Source organism: Lemur catta, chromosome 23 (assembly GCF_020740605.2).
Source record: "Lemur catta isolate mLemCat1 chromosome 23, mLemCat1.pri, whole genome shotgun sequence".
NCBI classification, from domain to species: Eukaryota; Metazoa; Chordata; class Mammalia; order Primates; family Lemuridae; genus Lemur; species Lemur catta.
The window spans coordinates 19,133,225-19,151,318 of record NC_059150.1 but is presented as its reverse complement, the minus strand read 5'-3'; the positions used below and the strand labels follow the sequence as shown (position 1 = coordinate 19,151,318).

The window sequence follows — 18,094 nt, the reverse complement described above, 5'->3', positions numbered from 1 at the left end:
CCTTATTTATTTCTGATTTTTTACTATTACAAATAGTATCGAAGTGAGACATCCTTTGGGGTACATTTCTGTGCACATGTGCAAGTTTTTCCTGCAGTATAGATTCCTGGAAGTGGAACTGCCAGGTCAAAGGTTATGCCCATTTGTCATCTTGATAGGTGCTGACCGCCATATTGCTTTCCTAAAAGGCTTTATCAATTTACTCTCATCACTCTGTATTAGGATGTACACTTCCCCTCATCCTCACTGACGCTAATTAATATCATTTTAAAAACTTGTGCCTTAATCAATACGCAACAATGGTATCTTATTTCACACCATAGCCCTTAAGGCCCTTCTGAGATCGTTGCGTGCTGATGTCCCCTGGAATCAGGCCTTCAGGTCAGTCGAGGGAGAAGCAGCAAAGCCCTCTGTGAGCTCTGAGAGTTTCACGAGACAAATGAAACCTTTCAAAGCAGCCTCATCCATTGCAGCTGAAACCTCCTCTGTCCCGCCGCCAACAGAGCTCAATCAATAACCCGGAGAGCAGTGGGCCAGCCCGACATTTCCTGCATGCGGCTCTCTCTGCCATCCATCATCCACACACCGCAGCTGAGGCTGGGAGTCAGCCGGAACCTGCCCAAGTGCAGCACAACCCCCAACCCCCACCCCAGCCTTGGCTTCTCTGACCTCACTCGGAACCCAGTGTTTAGTTTCACTTAAAGAGAAGAGAAGAGGGTCGCAGTCAGACCCTCGGTGTCTGGAGGTGGTTTTCCAAGCCAGGAAGGGAACATCTGCTCTCTCCAAGGGAGGGCAAGACAGAAGGGGCAGCGAGCACCAAGAAAAACATCTCACTGGGGCCAGGGACAAGCATGGCTGGCCAAAAGTAAGACTTCTTAGACTTAATACTCCCACATGAGCAAGCTGCTAATGTTTTCAATGAGTCTCTGAGTTTTTCTTGTCCCCCTCTGCCTTCCTCCCCAAAGGAGCTGTTGGACTTCCCCAGGAAATGAACATGTCCCCTGAGTGCTCTGCTCCGCTCTTTGCGTCATTATCTGACAGCAGTGTGAGCCAGATAGCATCACTACCTCCAGCTTAGAGACGAATCAACAGCTGAGCAGCTGCGTAGCGAGTTGGGTACCCGAGGTCACCCAGCTAGCGATGCCTGGGGCAGGACTTGAACCCAGAGCCTACAAACTTATGCTCTACCGCCTCTAGGTGAGGGTTGGTGTCTCAACCTAAGGAATTTACAAAGGCTTTATTTTGGGGTGTTTATAAATTATCGTGCATTTCTTTACTTTTAGGTTGCTTAGAGGAAAGTCCAAAATAAACAATGAAATTACTTTCAAATTGTGTCCTTTCCATGTCCCTGAAAGAGTCCCACACGTGGTACATTTTCTATGGGCTGACTTCCTTTCTCCAGTTCCGTGGTAACTCGAGTTTGCTTTTTGGTTCAGGGGTTCACTGGGCACCCTGGCTGAGGGAGGGGCAGGGCGACCAACTGTATTAGCTTCCTATTGCTGCTGTGACAAAATGCCACGGAATCATTGGCCTAGAACAACACGAATTTATTATCATCCTATAGTTCTTGACATTTTATAATTAAAGAGAGTTCTTTCTGGAAGCTCTAGGGGAAAATCCATTCTCTTGCCTTTTCCAGCTTCCAGAGGTCATCTGCATTCCGTGTCTCGCGACCCCTTCCTCCGTCTCCAACGCCAGCAGCGTGGCATCTTTCTCTCTCTCCCTCTCTCTCTCTCTCTTATCTCTCATCTCTCATCTCTGCTTCTGTTGTCGCATCTCCTTCCCTGACTCTGCCCTACTGCATCCCCTTTGTGATCACACTGGGCCTGCCTGGGTAATCCAGGCAGGATAATCCATTTCCTCTTCTAAAGATCGTGACTTTAAGTCACATCTGCAAAATCCCTTTTATAAGATAACATATTCATGGGTTCTAGGGATTAGAACAGGGGCCTTTGCTGAGGGCCATTACTCAGCTCACCACACCAACCCTCTCAGTTTGTTGGGGACTAAGGTCTCCCAGAACGTGGGGCTTTTAATGCTAAAACCAAGAAAGTCCTGTGCAAACCTGGACAGCTGGTCACCCTAGAAGGGAGCTCTCATTCCAGAAAGATACTTCTACTAGGGGAAGTAGAGATGGAAGAGGAACACCAATAAAAAAGCTGTAAAGGAAATAGTGTTTTTCCAGAAACACTCCTTAGGGAAAAAGCAACGTTCAATCTTTAAAAACTCCCAGCACTACAGCCTCAGTGTGACCCCATCCTCACAAAAAAAGAAACTTGTCATGCTGAACGCTGTGTCGCCTGTTTCAACTGACAAAAAACCAAGCTATTTCCCAGATAAACTATTCCAAAGCCTGAATTATCCTTAAGTAAGAAGACTACGGTAAACTTGTATGCAAAAAGGTTAATAAATTGTAGAATAACAGAATCATGGTTAAAAATAGAACTGGATTCCATGCAAATGACACAGATGCGAAGCCACAGTGGGTTTTCTACATCGAGTGGCCCCTCCCTGTCTTTGTTCCTCCCCCTCACCTTCCATTCTGTCCCCCCCCCCCCCCCCCCCCCGCAACCACCCCTCTCGCAGTTATATTTAGTATTACAGTCTGCGGGGGCTCTAAAATAGTTCTCGCATGCTTTTGAGTCTCACTGAAGGGGAAACCTTCATTCCGTGTCATATTTTTATGTATATATTTAGTTTGTGTCATAGTTGTACATATATATTTAGCTTTCCATTTTTAAAGAAATAAATACAAAAAGTGGTTTTTCAACAATGGGTGAAATCCAAGAAGCTGGGAGCCTGGTTTGGAAAGGATGGGGGATGGGAAGGGTTGGACCAAGGCCAGGCTGCCGGGCGGCGGGTACCTGCTGGGGACACGGGAGAGGTTCCCTGGGCGTGGTCTGTCGGCAGTGACAGCGGTGGGAGTGAGGGTCATAAATCATTCCCAGCTGTGAGGACAAAGGGACTCCAGTGCTCCCAAGCTAGATGTGGTGGAGCAGATGCCATCAGCAGTAACGAGGGAGCAGCTGGCCCAGTCCGTGTGATTCCCCGACAGCCACTTCGGGGCTGCACGTAGGGGCTGCAAAAGCCAGACGCGTGGATGGGAATCCAGGAACCAGATGAGGGGTCGTGGGCAGCATCTGCTACTCTCTGGTGCGTCCAGACAGCCTGAGGCGCATGCAGTGGGGGCTGCAGCAGCTGGGGGGGCACAGACGGTCAAGGAGGTGGGATTCTGCGTCTCCAGTGGAGCTTCCGAGGTTTGCGGGGCTGCTCTGTGCATGAGTCGTGAAGGTCTCTCAGCCTGATCCCACGTGCCTCCCAGCCTAGTCCACCCCTCCTGCCAGCTGCCACTGGGCCTGCATAGTGGCCCTGAGTGGGACAGCCCAACGGAGGAGGTGGTTGGGGCTGTGCTTAGTCCAGATTGGTTAGTTTGCATTTGAAACGTGTGCTCTAGGGCCAGTTTTCTATCTCAAGGAATGGCTAACTCTGAGAGGGGCAGTACCCCCAGGGTCAGCAAAGCCCCAGGTGTCAAAGCATCGGAATACAGAAAATACAAAGCCATGGTGAATACACCTTCCTCTCTGCTGTCAGTTCCCAGCTCAAGTCTCATCTAAGAAGACTTCCTAGGCCACCCCATCCCACTGGGATCTCTCCCTCCCTGAAGTCCTAATGTCCCCGCTGTTCATTTTGGTATCTACTATCTAAGCAAAGCATATGCTGTGTTTCCCCGCCAAATCAAAAACCTAAGCTCCTTGGAGACAGGGATTGTGTCTTTTACTTCTCTATGTTCCTTAGAGCAACTGGCACAGAGCCTGGAGCATAAGCACTCGTTACATTTTTGTTAGGAAATGCTCAAGGTTCAGTTTGGTCCGCCACAGCGATGACTCCTTTAAAACATTTTTTCCTAACCCCTAAGCAGGAATAACCCTTCACTAGAGGCACGCACAGCTTGGTTTCTTCCTTTTTTTATCCAGTGCTTGATCTTTCTACAATCTGGAATGTTTAAAAATCCAGACAGCCTTTGTGAAACTCACAAACAAGGAAAATACAGGCAGCTCCAGCTGTGAATACAACTCGGAAGGGGTCATTTCTAATTGCAGCTGAAAAGGAAAAATTGAGTTAGTATTGATGCCCTGACCAGTGTCTCCTCCATTCACTCCCTGGAAGGGGAGAGTAGATTACACATGTCAGCCAGCTTTGCTGAGTAGCCAGGAGGCAGATGAGACATGTCTGTCTAATAAATTTTTATTAACGGGCAAGTCATCCATATTGTATCCATCCTTGGCTGCTCAGTCCAGCATAGGCCACCAGGAAGGGAGATTTACCTGGTTCCATGTGGCCTGGGATGAGCTGTGAGACACAGCGGATCCCCAGGGTACTGAGGACAGGATGGGGCCCTGCTGCTGCCAGCCATGGGCTCCTCCTCCATGAGCACAGGAGCAAAGACTGCGGACCAAATGCAGAGTGGGTCAGCCCCGAGTGTAAAATGTTAGAGTAATCTGGCTCCTTCCCTGGGGCAGAACTGATGGACAAAAATAAAACACATTTTGGGAAGTCTGGCATGAAATTAAATTCCAAGGCCTCTAGCTACAGCTTTGCCAGTGAGCTGGCTTCCTCCCAACGTCCGGAAATGCCCTTGTCATGCAAGTTAGAGGTGGCGGTGGAGTGGGGAAAGGAGGAGAACTTCCTCCGTGGGTGCCTTGATGTTGCAGGGGCTGCCCCAGCTGTCTTTAGCCCCCTTGCTGTTCACAATGTAGTCCGCAGCCCAGCAGTGCTGGTCTCGTTTGGGAGCTTGGTTAGAAATACTGGATCTCAGGCAAGGCTGGCGCTAAGGTGAGGCGAGGGGCATGCCCTTCTAGTGCCCCAACACTCAGTAACCAAAACAAACAATATTTTAAAATATCAAAATCAATGCAAAAAAAATTCAGGATGAACAAAATGTCAGTTTTCAATAAAGGAAGGATGTGACCCTGTACTTGAATGATCCCGCCTTACTTGCTTCATGCTAATCTTGGCTCTGATCTCAGGCCCCAACCCAGACCTACAGAATCAAAATCTGTATCCCAAAAAGACCCCTGGAGGATTCATGTGCACATCAAAGTTTGAGAAGCACAGCTTTAGACAACACCCTGGCCCACATCATACCAACCCCAAATCTTGGAATCCAGACAGCAGCAAAAACGGAAAGATATGAGCAATGATAACGTTCCAGAAGTAACTCCACCAGCTGGCTTGCCATTGGTCTGGATTTGCACACCACCACCCTGAAATTGTAGTGTTTTGTAATTTGCCATGAACTTAAAAAATTTTTTATTGTGAAATTTTTATAGATTCACAGGACTTGCAAGGATAGATAATACAGAGAGATCCTGTATACCCTTCACCCTGTTTTCCGCAGTGGTTACTGTCTTTGTTTGGGCTGCTGTAATAAAATACCTTAGACTAGGTCATTTGTAAACAATATAAATTTATTGCTCACAGCTCTGGAAGTTGGGAAATCCAAGATCGAGGCCCCAGTAGTACCTGGTGAGGGCCTGGTCTTCAGAAATGATGCTGTCTATGTGTTCTTACGTGGTGGGAAGGCACAAAAGGGGCAGATGAACTTTGTCAGGCCTCTCTTGTAAAGACAGTAATCCCATATACAAAGGCTCCACCCTCATGACCTAGTCACACCTAAAGGCTCCACCTCTTAATACCAACACTTTGGAGATTAGATTTCAACATATGAATTTTAGAGGAATGCAAACATTCAGACTCTAGCAGTTACATCTTATGTAACTATAGTACAATATAAAAATGAGGAAATTGACATTGCTATAAGGTGCATGTATAATTCTATGTCATTTTATTGAATGTGTAGATTCACTCAACCAACACAAGTAAGATACAGAACTAGTCCATTACCACAAAGATCTCCCTCGAGCTACAGTTTTGTAGTCACATCCACCCCCTTCTCTAACCCACCATCCCTAAACCCTGGCAACCACTAATCTTTCTGACAACATTTTGACAATGTTATATAAGTGGAATCATATCGTATGCAACCTTTTGAGATTGCCTTTTTCCCCCACTCAGCATAATAAACTTGAGATCCATCCAAATTGTTGCATGTATCATTAGTTTGTTCCTTTATATTGCTGAATAGTACTCCACAGTAAGAATGTACCACAGTTTGGTTAACCATTTACCTACTGAAGGACACTTGGGTTGTTTCCCGTGTTTGGATATTACAAGTAAAGCTTCTATGAACTATTCTAGTTCCTTTAACTTTCCATGTAAGTTTTAGAATTATATTACCTATGTTTACATGAAAAAATCTTGCTGGGATTTTGATTTTGATAGAAAGTACATTAAATTTATATATCATTTTGAGGAGAATTAACATCTTTACTGTGTTGAGTCTTTTAGTCCATAAATATTATTTGTCTCTACATTTATTTATATCTTCTTTGATTTCTTTCCTCCGCATTTTATAGAGTTTAGCATATAAAATCTGTATATATTTTATTATTATATATTTATATATAAGTATTTCATTTATTTGAGTGATTACAAGTTAGCTTGTATTTTTTTTTTAATTTAAGAGATGGGGTCTTGCTATATTGTCCAAACTCTTGAACTCAAGCGATCCTCCTGACTCAGCCTCCCAAGTATAATTAGCTGGGGCTACAGGGACCTGTCACTGTTCCTGGCACCTTGTGTTTTGATTTCAATTTCAACATGTTTGTTGCTAGCATATAGAAATACAATTAATTTTCTTATGTTGATCTTATATCTTATGACCTTGCTGAATTCATTTATTAGTTCCAGGAGTTTTCTTACAGATTTCTTGGCATTTCTAAATAGAACATCGTGTCATCTACAGTTTTTTTTTAATTTTCCTTTTTTGATCCGGATGTCTTTTATTTCCTTTTCTTGCCTTATTGTGCTTCCTAGAACTTCTGGTACTATATTAAATAAGAGTAGTGAGAGCAGACATCTTTCCTAGTTCCTGATCTTAGGAAGAAAGCATTCAGTGTTTCACCATTAAGTATGATGTAATTTGTAGGTTATTGCAGATGTTCTTTATCAAGTTGGGAAAGTTCCTTTCTCTTTCTACTTTACTGAGAGTTGTTACAATGAATGAATGTTGAATTTTTTCAACTGCTTTTTCTGTATCAGTTGATAGGATCATGTGATATTTCTTCTTTAGCTTGTTGGTGGATTTTCAATGTTGAAACAGCCTGGCATCCCTGGAATTCACACTCCTTGGTCATGGTGTTTAATTCTCTCTATATACCTGGATTCTATTTGCTAACATTTTGTTAAGAATTTGTGTGTGTATATTCACAAGGGATATTGGTCTGTAGTTTCTTTTTTTGTACTACCTTTGCCTGGTTTTGGGTATCAAGGTCATACTGGCTTCATAGAATGAATTGAAAAGTACTCCTTCCTTTTCTATTTTCTAGAACAGATTATGTAGAATTGATTTTAATTCTTCTTTAAATGTTTGGTGAAATTCTTCAGTAAAACCATCTGGTGTTATACAGTTTTATATTCATAATTTGACTTGATCATCATAACAACCTTGCAAAGAAGGCATTTTACAGTTATGGAACTTAAGGCTCAGCAAAACGAAGTGACTTGCCCGAGATGTAGACATCTTCTGATCCCAAGTTCAGTGTCATTTCCACTATACCACAGTTCCCAAGTTTGTCCAGGCAGAGTTTCCAGGCATTTGCAATCTCTCTGGGACACAAGGAAAGAAAACAATCTTATCTGCTTCTGGCCACTTTTGTTAGCTGGATGCCTGTTTTTTCTTGCTTGACATTCCATTCAAGTTAGAGGATAATAAGGCAGCTAGCAAACTGCAAAGTATAAAACCTAGTACTATCAGCACAATGATAAAGTTACAGTTTAAAAGATTGGTGGGAGAGAGGGGGTGGAGCAAGATGACCAAATAGAAACTTCCAGAGATCGTCCCTACCCATGAACACCAAATTCAACAACTATCCACCCAAGCAAGCACCTTCAAAAGAACCAAAAATCAGGCGGGTGATCATACTACCTGGTTTTACCATTATATTAATAACCAGGAAAGGCACTGAAGAGGGCAGAAGAGGCAGTCCTGCATTGCCTATGCCACGCCTCCCTATCCCCCGGCAGTGCTGCACCAACACCCTCAGTGGAGAGAGAATCTGTTTGCCTGGCGGAGGGGGAGTGCAATGATTGAAGGACTTTGCACTGAAACTCAGGGCTGACCTGGCACAGGGGAACACAGCACAGGGCAGAATTCTGCCATTACCCACAGAGGGAGCATTAGACCAACCTGGCCACAGAGAAACCCTCCACCCCAAAACTTGAGTTCCAGCTAGCCCTATGCTGGCTGACAAAAAGCAGCCTGGGGTCTGGACTAGATTCTTAAGGCAGTCAGACCACAAAGGCCACAGTCATTGGGCAATTCCTGCAGCTGTGCTGGCTCAGATTCAGTGGACTTGGGGTGCACGTGACCCAGTGAGACACCAGTGGTGATGGCCAAGCCAGTGCCTGTGTCACTATCCCCCACTCCCAACTACAAGCAGTGCAGCTCGGGGACTCTTCTTCCACTTGGGGAAAGGAAAGGGAAAAGTTCAGAGGACTTTGTTTTGTAACTTGGGTACCAGCTCGGTCACAGCAAAATAAAGTACCAAGTAGACTCCTGAAGCCCCTGAGTCCAAGCCTTAGTTCCTGGAGGGCATTTCTGGACCCACCCTGGGCCAGAAGGAAACATGCTGCCCTGAAGGGAAGGACCCAGTCTGGACAGGATTCACCACCTGCTGACTAAAGAGCCCTTGGGCTTTGAATAAACAGCAGAGGTAGCCAAGCAGCAGTCACCATGGGCTTTGGATGAGACTGGGCTGGCTTCAGGTGTGACCTGGCACTGGTGGCCATGAGGGAGATCCACATCACTCCTCCCCCACCTCCAGCAGCCCAGCACAGAGAGGGAGGAGAGTGAGAGACTTTGTCTGGTAATCCAGGGGCCTAAGTCCATCAAGGTGGGACCAACAGGAGTCTGCAAGAGTCACAGCTTTAATGGGCTTGGGACACCCCAGTGCTGATATGGCTGCAGTGACCAAAGATCTAAATGACAACACTCAATTCCTTTTGACTATCTGGGAAAACTTTTCCAGGAGGATGGGCTCAAACAAACCCAGACTGTGAAGATTAAAATAAAATTAAAATACCTAGTTCTTCAATGCTCAGATACAGTGGATATCCACAAGCATCAAGAACACCCAGGAAAACATGACTTCACCAAACAAACTAAATTAAGGTACCAGTGACCAATCCTGGAGCAGTGGAGATATATGACCTTTCAGACAACGAATTAAAAATGGCTGCCCTGAAGAAGCTCAATGAACTTCAAGACAACACAGAGAAGGAATTCAGAAGCTTATCAGAGAAATTTAACAAACAGATCAAAATAATAAAAAAAAATCAAGCACAAATTTTGGAGCTTAAGAAATTAATTGACGAACTGAGAAATGCATCAGAGTCTCTCAAAAGCAGAATTGACCAAGCAGAAAAAAGAATTAGTGAGCTTGAAGACAGGCTATTTGAAAGTACAGTCAGCAAGGAAAAACAAAAAAAGAATGAAGCACGCCTACAAGATCTAGAAAATAGCCTCAAAGGGGCAAATCTAAGAATTATTAGCCTTAAAGAGGAGGTAGAGAGGGAGATTGTGTAGAAAGTTTATTCAAAGAAGAAATAACAGAGCACTTTTTCAAACCTAGAGAAATATATTAATATTCAGGTACAAGAAAGTCATAGAAAACCAAGCAGATTTAACCCAAACTATCTCAAGGCATTTAGTAATCAAGCTCCCAAAGGTCACAGATAAAGAAAAGGTTCTAAGGGAACCAAGAAAAAAATAACATATAAAGGAGCTCTGATACATCTGGCAGCAGACTTCTCAGTGGAAGCTTTATAGGTCAGCAGGGAGTGGCATGATGTATTCAAAGTGCTTAAGGAAAAAAAAAAACCCTTAATCCTAGAATATTATATCCTGCAAAAATATCCCTCAAACATGAAGAAGAAATAAAAACTTTCCCAGAGAGACAAAAGCTGAGGGATTTCAACACCAGACTTTTCCTGCAAGAAATGCTAAAAGAAATTCTTCAGTCTGAAAGAAAAGGATGTTAATGCACACAATAAGTCATCTGAAAGTATACAAATCATGATAACAATAAGTACACAAATACACAATACTCTATCACTGTAATTATGGTGTATAAACCACTTATATCTTGAGTTGGAAGGCTAAAAGACAAACCTATCAAAAATAATAGCAACAACTTTTTGAGAAATAGATAGTATAAAAAATATGGATGGGAACAACAAAATGTTAAAAGCAAAGAGGGAAATGGAGTTAAAGGGTAGAATTTCTGTTAGATTTCTCTTTGCTTATTTGTTTCTAAGCAGAGTGGTGATATGCTTCAAATAATTGGTTATATTAGGTCATAAAATATGAAATGTCCAATTTCAAATCAAAAGTGTAGTTTATTATATCTCAAACTAGAAGCAGTGCAATTAATCAAAGTATATGCCTAAAATATTTTTATTTATTTATTTATTTTTTATTAAATTCTTTATTTTTTTTGAGACAGAGTCTCACTCTGTTGCTCGGGCTAGAGTGCCGTAGCATCAGCCTAGCTCACAGCAACCTCAAACTCCTGGGCTCAAGTAATCCTCCTGCCTCAGCCTCCCAAGTAGCTGGGACTACAGGCATGTGCCACCATGGCCGGCTAATTTTTTCTATATATATTTTTAGCTGTCCATATAATTTCTTTCTATTTTTAGTAGAGATGGGGTCTCGCTCTTGCTCAGGCTGGTCTCGACTCCTGAGCTCAAACAATCCACCTGCCTCGGCCTCCCAGAGTGCTAGGATTATAGGCGTGAGCCACCGCACCCGGCCATGCCTAAACTATTGACACAGTTTTGCCGTCTTAACGGTAGCTTGTTTATGCCAGCAGCAAAGAAGGCTGGAGAGTCAGTGGTGATGAATCACAAAAGGTGTTTTCCACAGCTTGTTGAGAACTGAATATTTTTCCTCACAAGAAGTGGTCCAAAGCCTGGAAGAAGTGGTAGTCAGGAGAGAGGTGCAAAGTCTGGTGAATACGGTGGATGACAGAGAGTTTCCAAGTCCAGCCTCTGTAATTTGAGCAGTGTTGTTTGTGCAACATGTGGTTGAGCTTGTCTTGCAAGAGGATTGACCTGTCTCTATTGACCAATCTCAGCTGCTTAATGGCAAGCATTCTCATCATTTCATCCAATTGGTTGCAGTAGACATTCACTGTAATCTACTCTCCAGGTTTCATGAAGCTGTAGTGGATCATACCAATGCTGGACCACCAAACAGGCACCATTAGCTTTTTTTGAAGAATATTTGGTTTTGGACTGTGTTTTGGCACTTTGTCTTTATCCAACTCTTGTGTCAAATGCTTGCAGTTTTCAAAAAGAGTCCATTTTTCATCACACATAACAATATGGTGTAGAAATGATTTGCCTTTATGTTGTGACAGCAAAGAAAGGCAAGAGACGATGTCTCTTCTGACGCTTGTTTCATTCATGTGGAACCCGTCTATCCAGCTTCTTTACCTTGCCAATTTGTTTCAGATGGTCCAATATTGTTGGAATAACACATAAGTAGAGATGCATTTGCTTCCACTACAGCTTTCAGCTCATCATTATCCACCTTGGTCTCGGGTCACTCACATGGCTCATTTTCAAGATTAAAATCACCAGAATGGAACTTCTCAAACCATCGACGTACTGTGCATTCATTAGTCACATCCTTCCCAAACACTTCTTTGATATTTTGAGCTATCTGTGTTGCATTGGTTTCATGACAGAGCTCATATTAGAAAATAACACAAATTTTTTACTTATCCATGGTTTCACAAAAATTGCTCTTAAAAAATGTGAAAGATAATCACAAGCCAAAACATGCATTTTCAAGGCTGAGGATGTACCTTCACAATAAAAATAAAACAAGAAGTGTCAAAGTGAAATGTCAGAGATATCAACTGTCAAACTTAGTACTTAAGGAAATTGGACATTTCATACATAATATCCTAAATAAAAATGTTTTTTCTAAGCCTCATGGTAACCTCAAATCAAGAAACCTACAACAGATACACAAAAAATAAAAAGCAAGAAACTAAAACACACTACCAGAGAAAATCACTTTTAACAAAGGAAGACAGGAAGGAAGAAAGAGAAGACCACAAAACAACCAGATATCAGATTACAACATGGCAGTAGTAAGTCCTTATCTATCAACGATAGCATTGAATGTGAATGGACTAAACTCTCCAATCAAAAGACACAGAGGGGCTGAATTGATAACAAACCAAGAGCCAACCATATGTTGCCTGCAAGAAACATACTTCACCTATAAAGATTGAAAATAAAGGATGGGAAAAGATATTCCATGCAAATGAAAACCAAAAAAGAGCAAGAGTAAATATACTTCTATCAGATAAAATAGATTTCAAGATAAAAACTGTAAAAAGAGACAAAGAATGTCATTATATAGCGAGAAAGGATTCAATTCAACAAGAGGATGTAACAATTCTAGCAAATGAGGAGGGTGGAAAATGAAAAAAAGAATGCAGAATGTTAAATCCCAACCACAGAGATTCTGATTCAGTAACTCTGGCCTAGGGCATAGGGATCTGCATTTTAATAACCTACCCTTGGTGATTCTGATACAACTAGTCCACAGACCACATATGGCAAAATAGCGATCTCTGGGATAAAGAGATACTCCTTAGCCTGGCTTTCAGGGCCCTCTACGGTTTGATTTCAACGTACTGAGCAACAGCACCCCTCCCTCACCCTCATCCCAACATCCCAACCACAGTAGTTGAGACTAAACCATTTGGCGACATGCTTTCCATCCTACAGTTTCTGGGTATTTGCCGGAACTCCTCTCCCTGCTTGGAAAGCTCTCTCTCACTTTGTCTATTGAAGCCCTACCTTCCCTCAAGGCCAAACGAAAAGTATACCCCCGCCAAGAAGCCATTCTCAACTTCCCCAGGCAAAATTAATCTCTCCTGTCCCTTTTTCTCCTTGCCCTAGTATCTCAACTATGGCACAGAATTGTTCAAACTATAGGTTGCCACCCAGTAGCAGGTTGTGACCAGATTTTTATTTAAGTGTATGATTACTAGAATGTAATACACTAGAAAATATCTGTGTGTGATACTGTGGTAAGGGCATTGTAAAATAAGTTCATTTCAGTTAAATATACATAGGTATGTTTTGTGTTATGATATAAAGTGTATTTCTTGTGGGTTGCAGTAAAATAACAGTGAGAGCCACTGCTATAGCGCTTATCCCATTTGCCTCTCATGAGAGCCAGTAGTATAGCCTTCTGTTTCCCTTTATTGTGAACCTTTGGAGATTAATAAATAAAGTCATCTTTACCCCCTTGTCACTCTAACTCCACCATGGTGTTTTGTGCTCAGTAAACATTTACTGAATTGAACTGGAATTCTCAGGAATGGAGTGAATGGCTCTCCCGGCTGAGACGGCTCAGTGGAAGCACACCCTGGAGGGCAAGAATAGGGCCCAGTAGCTGCATGAGCTTTCTAAGTGTGAGCACTTACTGAGCCTCCATTGCTCAGTAAACAAGTCACTTTGCTGGGTGCTTTCGAGCCAAGGAAATCTTCAGCGTAGGTGATAAACTGGGCCACATCTGGAACATAGATGTATTTTCTGAAGCCCACACTGTGGTTCAAAAGGCAATGTCAAAGTTGACCTACAAGCAGCTGAATGCAAATCCTCTTATATCCAGGTTGCTTCTCACATGCATGCATGTCAACTGCGCATCTCCATTAGTTGTGAGTTTGGGACCTCTTATCTACAGCAAAGCCCCTGCCTTTGCAGAACCCACAGTACAGAAGAGGAGTTGGGACAGAAACTTCCAGAAACAGTTTTCAGGTCCCTTGGACTGGATGCAGGGCAATAAGGCCAGAGGCGGAGAAGGAGAATGGTGGGCAGGGTAGGCATGCTGGACGTGGGGCGTAGCTGGGCTTTGAATGCCGTGCTCTGGTGAGTGGAGAGTAGGGAGGAGGTACTTTTTGGAGGCCAGGGGGAGTCAGGGAGGCCTGGCACATTGCAGCAGAGAGTACGTGACAGCCACGGGCCAGATGTAAATGATCCTGAGGAAGACTGGGGTGTGAAGGGCCACGAGAAGGAACGAGGGGCTGTGGAGTTTATCCAAATATCGGACGAGTTTTGCTACAAGGTCTTTAACTTGGTCTTAAAATAAGACGTGAAAACAAGCAAAGCAATATTACTCTTTTAAAAAGCAAACATGACACACCTGTTAGAGTGGCTAAAATCCCCGAACTCAAATGCTGGTGAGGATTTGGAGCGACAGGAGCTTTCATTCACCGCTGGTGAGGATGCAAACTGGTACAGCCGCTTTGGAAGACAGTTTGTCAGTTTCTTGCAAAGCTAAACATATTCTTACCATACAATCCATATGGCTCCTAGGTATTTACTGAACTGAATTGAAAACTTATGTCTACACAAAACCTGCATATGAATGTTATATCATCTTTATTTATAATCACTAAAAACTGGATGCAGCCAAGATGTCCCTCAGTGGATGAATGCATAAACAAACTGAAGTACTTCCAGACAGCGGAATATTATTCAGGGATAAAAAGAAATGAGCTGTCAGTCCATGAAAAGATACGAGGAATTTTAAATGCATACCACTTAATGAAAAAAGCCAGTTGGAAGAGGCTACATACTAGTACGATTCCAATTATGTGGCATTTTGGAAAAGGCAAATCTATAGAAATATTAAAAAGATCAGTAGTTGCCAGGGGTTGGGAGGAAGTGGAGGGGTGAATGGGGCGAGCATAGTGGATTTTAGGGCAGTGAACTATAATGATGGATTCATGTCACACATTTGTCAAAATCCACAGAACTGTACAGCACAAAGAGTGAATCTTAATGTAAACTGTGGACGATAATTAATAATGTGTTAGTTTGATCATCAAGTGTAACAAATGTGCCCTACTCATGCAAGATTATTAATATAATGGGGGAAACTGTGAGGGGGGAGGTAAAAATGTGCAGGGGCGGGTGCTGAGTATATGGAACTCTGTGTACAATCTGCTCAACTATTCTATAAATCTAACACAGTGCTAAAATTAACCTATTAGGTTTTTTTTAAATCTAAGAGATTTCACATTGAAAGGAAAAAAAAAATAAAGAAGCAAGTGTGGTGAGAATTCTAAGTGTTAAGAGATCTAGCAAGTTAATCCTGGAAACTTGCTTGTAAACTATACAGCCAGCCTTGCTGCTTAGGCTTTTGTTCACTTAAAAATTCCCTCACTATAAAATCCATGCCAAATTTCCTCTGCAGTATAAGCTCAGGCCCTGTCGGGTTTGTACAATGAACCCCCTGGGACTGGGGGGTTCATGTTGGAAGGCTGCATTAATTTAGCTGTAATCAAATAAGGCCATATTCAAGAAACGTCAGTTAGGTATACTTAAAAATGTACATTATTTTGTAAAAATCTAACTACTATGTACTTAATAATTCCAAAAAATGAAAACTATTTGTTAAATTTAAAGTTAACTAATCTTCTGTGTCTGCTTTTTGTTGGAAAGCATGTGAGCATTTGGTTGCAGCATGGAGGGCCACAAATTCAGTTGATCGTCTAGGTAGGTATTAGCCATTTGTGACGTCAAGGGCATCTTGATTTGGGTTAGGTAGGAGAATGTAGATTCGCAGCAATAAGTGGTTGAAAAGCAAGAAAGCATTTTTTAGGCATGTTGCCCGAAGGTGTGGATATTCCACTGCATTTTTTTGCATTTCAGTTGGATCTTTCTTAGCATCAAACAATGACTTAAAATTCATCTACTGGCAGGGCGTGGTGGCTCACGCCTGTAATCCTAGCATTCTGGGAGGCTGAGGCAGGAGGATTGCTTGAGGTCAGGAGTTCGAGACCAGCCTCAGCAAGAGCAAGACCCTGTCATTACTAAAAATAGAAAGAAATTAGCTGGGCGACTAAAAATAGAAAAAAAAAATTAGCCGTGCGAGGTGGCGAACGCCTGTAGTCCCAGCTACTCGGGAGGCTGAGGCAGGAGGATCACTTAAGCCCAGGAGTTTGAGGTTGCTGTGAGCTAGGCTGATGCCACAGCACTCTAGCCCTGTCAACAGAGTGAGACTGTGTCTCAAAAAAAAATAAAAAATAAAAAAATAAAAGGATTTGTCCTGTAAAATCTGGGTTCAATCAAAAGGCCGAACTTAAGGACCTAGAAGGTCACATGTGGCCTTAAGGCCGCAGGTTCCCCACACCTGCTTTAGGAAGTAGATAGAAGTAGACTTTTCAGCCCCTTCCGAGTTTGCTGAACTTTATCACAAAAATGAAATTGGGCTTGTCTGATACATTTTATTTGGAAAAGCAACATCGCTTTTCTTCCAAAGGGAAAAAAGGTTTTTCTCTAGTCAAACTTTTTTCTCAACCAGCTGTAATGGTGGTGGTCTTCTGTGTTGATTGCCAATTGTCCATAATCACGTGCAAAGCCCTTTAAATTTGTTTGGGTGTTTTTTCTCTCCTGAATAATTAGGGGAAGCAATCAGCACATCTTTCATATTATAAGGAGGCTTTTTTAAAAAGAAAACATTCCTCCACTTTGACAATAGGGGTAAATTCCAGTCTGTACCTCTAATGGTTGCTAATGAGGTGCTTGTTTTAAACCCCTCTGAGCTACAGAAGGGACCCACGGAGGACCTTTAAAACAGGATTAATCCCCGAGAGTTCTAAATCCTTTTGTGCTGAAATCTGGTTCCTCAGCCTTTTGAATCACCAATGTTTGCTTTGAAAGTTGACACTTTCTATTTAAATGGCAAGAAAGATGGGAAATAAACCTCAGCATTACAGAGCTGAACATATTGATTTCAATTATCACCTCTAATCCACACTTTTCCTCTTTATGATGTGTGGGTTTCTTCTCCTCATTAGAAAGAGCCAGAGATTATCTGCACAAGACCGGAAGGTTTATTGTGATTGGCGGGATTGTCTCCCCTGTCCACGACTCCTACGGAAAACAGGTGGGTTCCTTCCTTTGCCCCTCTCCTCCTTCCCCCCTCCCTGGCCTGACAGCTCCTCCAGCGCAAAACTGCCCCACTGCCCGCTCTGCTAAGATTCCTGGAAACACAAAATGCCCCTGAGCAGCTGTCGTCCCGCCTCCCATCTCAGGACCACAGTGGGACCTGGGTGGGCGGGTGTCAGTCGGAGCAGCACCTGGGAGGCCCCACTGCCCACAGCGCCAGGCTGGTCTGGACTCATCAGCGGAGGAGCAGGTGCACCCGCTTGATCTGACTTGGCACGATGGATGCCAAATTGGCAGCTGCCTATGGGTTGAGCTGCACTGAGCAAGTCTTTCTGGGGATTTTAGGAGAAAATGGCTTATGCCTCTTCTAATCTAATTTAAAATTCATTTCCCTGCCCCTCCCTCCCCGCCACACGTCCCAGGAAATCTAGGAGTTCTACCAGATATCCCCCCTTTCTCCCACAGATGCAAGTTGGTGGGCCCCCGGGGAAGTCACCTAAACAGCCAGACTGAGCCATAAGACAAGGCAACATTTGCTGAGTTAAGTCTCATCTCTGTGCAGGGCACACGGGGCTGCTTTGTAGATGGAGGCTCATCTGTCGGCCCTGGTCGGGTGGTATATGCCACACACCCTCCATTCCTTTGCCTTCCCTCTGCCACTCCACTCTGTCTGTGTGGCAGATGGACAAGCGAAGGGGTCACATCCCTCATTCCCTCTCACCACCGAAAAATGGCTGCACTTTTATTCTGGGCTGGCTTGGGATGGTGTTCTGGGGCGCTGTGGGGAACAGAGGGAGTCTCCCAATGATTGCTCTGTCACTCCCCAGGGCCTGGTGTCGAGCCGGCACCGTCTCATCATGTGTCAGCTGGCGGTCCAGAATTCCGACTGGATCAGGTAGGGCTGGCCTGGTGATGCCAGGGGCAGAGGGTCCTGGACTCATGGGGCAGTGGGGGTGGGGGGTTAGAGAGGTGGGGGGCTGAGGAAGAGTCC

The 18,094-nt window shown here is 43.5% G+C and overlaps 1 protein-coding gene across 1 annotated transcript in view; it reads left to right on the top strand.

Moving 5' to 3' along the window:
• The window catches only part of NMNAT2 (nicotinamide nucleotide adenylyltransferase 2), a 140,864-nt gene that overhangs the window by 88,059 nt on the left and 34,711 nt on the right, over positions 1 to 18,094 (top strand). The window contains exons 2-3 of the mRNA XM_045536372.1: positions 17,013 to 17,101; positions 17,931 to 17,998. Coding sequence (XP_045392328.1) covers positions 17,013 to 17,101; positions 17,931 to 17,998 — 157 coding nt within the window. The remainder of the gene's footprint in view (positions 1 to 17,012; positions 17,102 to 17,930; positions 17,999 to 18,094) is intronic.